The sequence below is a fragment of the Gadus macrocephalus genome, chromosome 1, assembly GCF_031168955.1.
Source record: "Gadus macrocephalus chromosome 1, ASM3116895v1".
NCBI lineage: Eukaryota > Metazoa > Chordata > Actinopteri > Gadiformes > Gadidae > Gadus > Gadus macrocephalus.
The window spans coordinates 2522380-2529712 of NC_082382.1; the positions used below are offsets into that span (position 1 = coordinate 2522380).

At 40.9% G+C, this 7333-nt stretch overlaps 1 protein-coding gene and 1 long non-coding RNA gene across 3 annotated transcripts; one reads left to right on the top strand and one right to left on the bottom strand.

Annotated features, from left to right (window-relative positions):
- Positions 1-264: 264 nt before the first annotated feature.
- On the bottom strand, positions 265-2224 carry si:dkey-78k11.9 (P2Y purinoceptor 1). Of its 2 annotated transcripts, none has more exons than XM_060062313.1 (2): positions 1383-2224; positions 265-1122 (listed from the first exon to the last, which is right to left on the bottom strand). In XM_060062313.1, the coding sequence occupies exons 1-2, from the start codon at positions 2139-2141 to the stop codon at positions 997-999; spliced, it is 885 nt and encodes a 294-aa protein (XP_059918296.1). In that variant the 5' UTR covers positions 2142-2224; the 3' UTR covers positions 265-996. The 2 variants fall into 2 exon arrangements, with proteins under 2 accessions (XP_059918296.1, XP_059918289.1); XM_060062306.1 differs by having other exon boundaries at positions 265-1127.
- Positions 2225-5237: 3013 nt separating this feature from the next.
- Positions 5238-6931, top strand: LOC132465623 (uncharacterized). Its single transcript, XR_009527642.1, has 2 exons — positions 5238-5716; positions 6288-6931. It is a non-coding gene; the product is annotated as an uncharacterized LOC132465623 (long non-coding RNA).
- The last annotated feature ends 402 nt before the right edge of the window (positions 6932-7333 follow it).

Here is a 7333-nt window from a genome sequence, read left to right on the forward strand (position 1 = left end):
AGAAGCGATACCTTAGCAATACTACTTGACACTGTTGACTTATTCTTGGATTAGTTTTGAATAGTTTTGAAATGATTTCTTAGTCATGCATTTGGCAGGAAATGTATATTAATATTAACCAAATCGTTTTTTAGTTTTACAACAATGTTTCATTGTGGATTATTTTCTTACCGACTCAAGGCCAGACCGTTGTTGGTGGTTTCCGTTGTTTCCTTGCCAACACCCTTCCTCTGAGAACAGTCATAACACACTCTTACACACACGTGGTTACAAAAGACATGCTTTTATTCATGAACACAAACAATAGCACATTTCAGGCCCTTTCTGAAAGCTAACTTTAAGGTCACTTTAACTCTTCATCATCAGGGCGGGGCCAGGTGCGATGAACACACAAACTTATCACACCATGAGCCAGATTAGGCGAATGGTTTTGCTTTATACACACAGCTTGACAAGCTATAGCATGGCAAGGTGCAGATTTACAGTCGTACACATATATACAAAGGATAACTTACATGAACATTGAGTACATTAAGCAGTGTTAGGACCAGGGGACAAGCTTAAGTACAAATATTAGCCTTCAGTTACAGCAGTAATACACATAAATCAGAGTTCGATCTATGCATGGCCTGACTGCCAGACAACTTGTGTTTGAGTATGACACAATTTAGAGCAGTATCAAATCTGTGGTAGTACATTTGAAGCTTTTATTCCAAAAGGTTTTTGAGGGACATCCATTAGTTATGTCCCAAGGCACTGATTTATTTACGCAAAGTATCTCCTTAAGCACATATATTATCATGAACTAGATTGTAACCAGCACATATTCGACCATGATAAATGCTTTAAGGCCAGAAAAGACAGGTAAAAGAGTTTGTTCTCCAGTCTCAAGACTCTTCCATCCTCGAGGTTTTGCGGTAAAGGACGGCGGTCTTCCAACCGGCCAGAGACAGTCTGGCTTGTTGGTTCAGATTATGTAAATGCATCAGAAAATCATCATTTGCCACTAAGTACATGAGAGGGTTCAGGGCGCTGTTGAGGCAGGCCAGACCCCGGCCCACCTGGTGGGCGATGTAGATGATCCTGAAGTTGGCGTGACAGACCCCTTGAAGCTTTGATCTCCTGCTCTGCAGAATCAGAATCAGAATGACTTTTATTACATCTTATTGTACACACAAGTACAATTCTGAGGCTTGGTTCCTCAACAGCCACATAGCAGCAACAATACAAAATAAAGTCAATATAAAAATATGTAAAATTAAGTAGCAGCATAGATCACAATAATAAATAATAATAATAAAATAAAATAAAGCAAGTAATAACAAGAGAAATTAAAACAGTGGTAATAAGTTATGAGCAATAATAAGTAATGAGGTGCAGACCTGCAGGTTGAGATAACGGAACACGTGGTAAGGGATGAAGCAGATGGCGAACAGAATGGTCAGGATGATCACCAGCTTCAGACACCGTTGCTTCAGCAGTGCGTTCACGTTGGCGTTCGTGGCGAGGACAACCACCACGTGGCCGTAGCAGGCCAGGATGATGAGCAGCGGGACGGCGAACCCCGTGATGCTCCAGCCTAGGCTGTACGACAGGTATCCGTCGATCCGGCTGTCCTCCGTGGTATCGTAGCACGACTGGGAGGAATTGCTCGTTTTTTCAAAGGACATATCTGGGAGGATTTGGATGAGAACCAGAGTCCAAACCACGGCGCTGATTACTACGGAGTGTCTGGTGCTGATCTTCCCCATGACCCTCATGGGGTGGACGATGCCCAGGTATCTGTAGATACTGATACACGTGAGGAAGCCGATGCTGCCGTACAGGTTGAGGTTGAAGCAGAATCTGGTCAATTTACAGAAGGCGGCTCCAAAAGTCCATTTGCTCTTTTGCGCGTAATAGTGGATCAAAAAGGGCAGCGTAAAAACATACAACAAGTCCGCTATTCCGAGGTTCAGCACAAACACGTTTATGTTTCCCATCTTCTTCCAGCCCTTGTACACGCCCCGGAGACCCCAGACATTGAAAACCGTCCCGAAGATGAAGACCAGGATGAATACCGTGGGTAAGAAGGCGTGCGTAAAATCCAGATTTATCGCACCACACGAGAAATTACTCGGGACTGGTTCAATCTTCACCATCTTTGATCAACTAGAGTGAGTCAAGACTCCCTCGTCTTTAGACTACATACTCGCTCTAAGGTAGACTACTCATCTGCTCACTTAAAAAAAAATTGCTTTCAATGTGAAACCAAAAGAGAAGACCACGCCCACTTCTTAACAATGTCATCATTGTATTGTAGACCTATCTAGATTTATGTGGTTTTAATAAAAATTATTTGCTAAATATAAAAATATTATTGTGGAATAAATATCGACAAAAGGTGACTGACATGCATTATTTTTTTTCAATACACCAGTGTGTATAGACGTTGAAAATGGAGAGTTGACACAAATTTCATTCGTTTATTATATCATTTTTAGAATTATTATATATATATATTTCTTTATTCTATTATATTCTATACATTTTTTTCTCTTTTCATACCTTATGCTATATTTATTTTAATCTATGTCTTAAATAGCTGTTAACCATTGACTGGCCTATAAACCAACACTCAACCCTCCAGATTTATTTGTGAGGTCAGCGCCACCGCCCGGCCATACTCCTTCTGACCCGACTGTCAGTGAAGGAGTAGAATACCACGGTGTTCTATCCTTTACCAACACGGGCAGATAGGTTGAGGCAAGCATTGGCCAGTGTTTCCCTGCTCCGGGAGGAGGTATTCTCTAAGCCTCACTCGGTTGGCTACAGCAAGCTCTTCTGACTGGCTTGCTCCAACTTGTCACAGGGTGCCGCGGCAAGTCAATGAAGCAACTTTTGAATACCAGCGCTAATGTAGGAGCTGGCACCGTGCGTTGGTTGCCACATGCTGGGACGTGGGGAGATTGATGATGTGTGAGGATCACTATGCAGACCACTGGAAAGCGGGGGAGAGGACACAGGCCCTACTGGACCCCCTGGTCCCTACGTACACAAGAAACGGGCCCACGGGCGGAGCTGGCGTGGTTCAGATGCACTGCAGGCCTCACCAGCAGCCAACCGAAAATAGTCATGTTGTTACCCTTCAGAAGGAGCATAGAAACTGGTTTAGTAAACACTTGGTAAACCACTTTGAAAAACTGCCATATGCAGTCCATGTGTCCGTGTGTGATCAATATGTTGTGATTTGATAACCTTATTAATTCTGCTAATAATGATGGATATCTGTGGTCCATCCCTCCAGGCTGAAAAGCATGACAGACAGACTGAGACTGTAGAACGAGCAGACCCTGTCTGAGGTCTGCTCCGTTCAAATACACCTCTGCCACAGCTTCTTGATTTCACCACAGCTGACCACAAAAAAGAGCTAATCAATCTGTTGAAAATGTTTTTCTGCAGTGAAAAATGCCAGGAAGGAAATGTAATAGAAAACCTGCTTCCTGCACACTCTTCTCTCTCTCTCTCTCTCTCTCTCTCTCTCTCTCTCTCTCTCTCTCTCTCTCTCTCTCTCTCTCTCTCTCTCTCTCTCTCTCTCTCTCTCTCTCTCTCTCTCTCTCTCTCTCTCTCTCTCTCTCTCTCTCTTTCGAATATGAAGTTGTTTTATGTATTTTGTGTATCATTTGATATTTAATACCAAAACTGTGATTCAGATCAAACTACATTTACTAAATTCCCCCAGTGGTTCCAATCCCAGCAGACTGGTCGGGGGCCTAATGAAGTGGGTGGCAGAACAGATGGCAAACCTTAATCTTTGAAGTCCATCAATTATCAATTGAATAATGGATCAATGGCTTTTGCATTGAGTTTAGCCCTAATTGTTGCAGCATTTTGTTCGCTCATTGTCTTTTAGCAATACTTGCACAAGCACTTCCTGATTCGCCGTAATACAGCTAATCAGCTTCCGTTTCCAAGATGGCAACGTTCTACTCGCGGGCTGCGAATTTTTTTTTTGCAGGGTGGTAGCGGGAAGCTCGTGAATATTCATGAGGGAACTGATCCCTGATTGGCTGGGACTTGTTGGCTGGGACTTAGCTCGCTGGGACTTTGTCAGAGGGCTTGTGTGAAAATCACGAACGCAAATGAATTAAACGTTGTTATAAATCAACACGAATAATGTGACATAATACCCACCTACTACACGGCAACTCTATAGCTACCTTTCTGTAAGTACAAACGTTAGCTCACTCGTCTAAAAGCCCCTGTGAAACTGTTATGTGTCACGGGGGCTACTGTAGTAAATCCTTTTTGTATATATTATATTTTATAACGTTATGTATAGCGCATCGGCAAATGAATTAAACGTTGTTATAAATTAACACGAATCATTTTAGCAATAATGTGACACATGATACCCACCTACTACACGGCAACTCTATAGCTACCTTTCTGTAAGTACAAACGTTAGCTCACTCGTCTAAAAGCCCCTGTGAAACTGTTATGTGTCACAGCCTGGGCTACTGTAGTAAATCATTTTTTTATTTATTATATTTTATAACGTTATGTATAGCGCATCGCAGTGCTTTCGGCAGCTGGTGATTGTTTCCTTGTTTTTTTTTCTAATTGTTGTCCATCCATGTCTTGATATTTCCATTAAGATTCCATTCTGTTCTGTTTCTAGAAGTAGTGAGCATAATGGCAGGATTTATTAAAGCTTGCAACATTTGCCAGACCCATGTCAACTTTGAGGAGATGGAGCTGCTGGAGGTTAGGTGTAGATGGATAACAATAAACCGTATGATTTCTGATATTTGTTCATAGTGGTTCTGCCACACCCCACAACCAATTACATTATAGAAAGAAGGGCCATAAAATCTGTAGGCCTATCCATAGAATATTTTCGCGTAGGGCTAAATTAATTTTAATATTGATTTTCACCTATCAATCCACCTACTACACGGCAACTCTATAGCTACCTTTTGTAAGTGCCAAAACAAACGTTAGCTCGTAATGCTAACTCGTCTAAAAACAACTACTGTAGGCTATAACATGTGTCACACTATTGATACAATGATTTGTGTTGATTTATAACAACGTTTCATTTATTTGCGTTCGTGATTTTCACAAGCCCCTGTTTTCACAAGCCCTCTGACAAATACCAGCGAGCCAAGTCCCAGCCAATGAGGGATGAGTTCCCTCATGAATATTCACGAGCTTCCCGCTACCACCCTGCAAAAAATAAACTCGCACAAGTTTCTAGTCACTCGAGTATTTAACGATACAAATGTTAAAAATACAAGGGCCCTTAAAACTTTTTTCATTAAAGTAATAGGCAATATAAGTAAGGTAACGTTACAGTTAGTGACGCTGTAACGTTAACTAAGAACACCCGTTAAGCCCTATAGTTTCAAATTTAAGAGGTTAAAATGGTTATTTACCGAAATTGTGGCGATTATATAGATAATTTGCTATTCTGTAAGGTTAGATAAATGGACCAACGCGAACACAGGTTGTGGACCCTGGTTTTCAGACCGTAACGTTACAGACGTTGGGATTGATTACCCAGTTAACTTGGTTATTTTGCTATTTAAGCTGCTTTGGTTTGTAAAGCAAAACTAATTCTAACATTTGGTTTTGGTTTAGGGGGCCAGCAGCATACTGCTCGATTTATTCTATTGAGGGGGGAGAATGATGAGCTGTTCACCGGGGTGAAATACTCAGCAAGTGTGGCTTGGGGGTAAAGAAACAATCCGTAAGTTAGTTTATAAAAATTATTATAGGCCATTTATATATCTTAATTTGACCATCTTGTAAAGGTTAGTTAAATTAGCCCTCATTAAACAGCAGGACCGATACAACATCCCCAGAAATCGTTTACTACGATCATACGATGTCCTATTTTGGGTTATTAAAGAAAGAAAGACAAAAAAAAGTCACAGCTCGCATCAGTACTAGACAGCACTAGAAAAACACACAAAGAAAAAGGGTGTTTTGACTTCTACTGGTTGTCTTATTATTATGGGCTTCATATAGGATGAGGGCTAATTTAAATGTAACCTTTACAAGATGGTCAAATATATCTATCATAAATGGCCTATTGTTAACATGGGCTATTAACATGATTGATAAATGTGTCTCTTGTTTTCTCTGATTAATAATGTCTCTGTGTTTACTGTTTAGGACAATTCTGGAGAAAATAGGCCTGCAGGGGAAGGTGTCTCCCCCGCAGGCAAAGAAAAACTTTTGCTGAAATTTGTTTTGATACTGCTCTTGTTGTTAACTGCCATGATTGATTTCCTCTGCCTTAGGATTGCAAGTATCCAGGGTCAGGAGAGGGGGTAGGTGGGAAACCCACTGCTGCCACTTGGCCCTGGTTTGTCCCCTTGGATAAGGTATTGTGACATATGCATTCCACCAACCCCCCTGTCCTAATTGCCTCCATCCCTGAGAACACACCAGGGCCAAGTACAGCAAGTACAGCAGTGGTGGATCAAGAGGTTGAGGACAAGATCAGGAGGAGGAAAGACAGCGAGGGCCAAGGTCCAGAAAGAGGGACAGAGAGGAAGACATGTTCCAGAGTCGCTCACTATCTTCCGAAAAGGACTCAAGATTCACCTGTTCAGAGTCCACCTCGACTGCATAGCCACCCTCCCCCTTCTGGCAACCATTGTACCCTGTGTTGTATTGTATTATAGTACTTAACTGTGTAGCAACTGCAGTAGCTGCTATCATGGCTGTAACACGGGGAATGGGTTAGCCTAGCGATTGTGGTACTTGCACTTGGTTCTATGAACATCCTTTCTGTACCGACAGCGATATATTGATGCACTTCTTATGACAAATGTACTTATTGTAAGTCGCTTTGGATAAAAGCGTCTGCTAAATGCCCTAAATGTAAATGTAAAATGTCAATGTTCCAGTTAATAAAAGAGGACATGAGGCTACAAAGGGAGGCAGAGGAGAGAAGAGCCCAGGAAAGCAGGGAAAGAATGGATAGGTATTTCTAAATTTTGGAGCGTTTGGTGGACAAATAACTTATGTTCTGTTATATTTAACACATTGTTTATTATTATTTACATATTTATTGAAACTTACTTATTTAACTAACTTTTTTGATTGACTATTTATTAAAACCCATACTAACTTTTTTGTATTGACTAATGTATTCGTATATAACTTATAAAACATATAGGCCTACAACAATAAAACTATTTACAACAAACATTCATGTGACTATTTACAACCATTTTTATAAAACTACTATATACAAAAACATAATGATCAATAATAATTTTTGTTGGTTTCTTTTTTTCGCGCTGTCCGGTTTAACTTCTGTTTACTAACAGGTCAGTTC

Excerpts from the sequence above, each read along its gene's own strand:
- si:dkey-78k11.9 (XM_060062306.1), bottom strand. The coding sequence starts at position 2,141 with ATGGTGAAGATTGAACCAGTCCCGAGTAATTTCTCGTGTGGTGCGATA. Across the intron at positions 1,128-1,382 it reads TCCGTTATCTCAACCTGCAG|AGCAGGAGATCAAAGCTTCA; the intron begins GTCTGCACCTCA and ends CTGATTCTGCAG.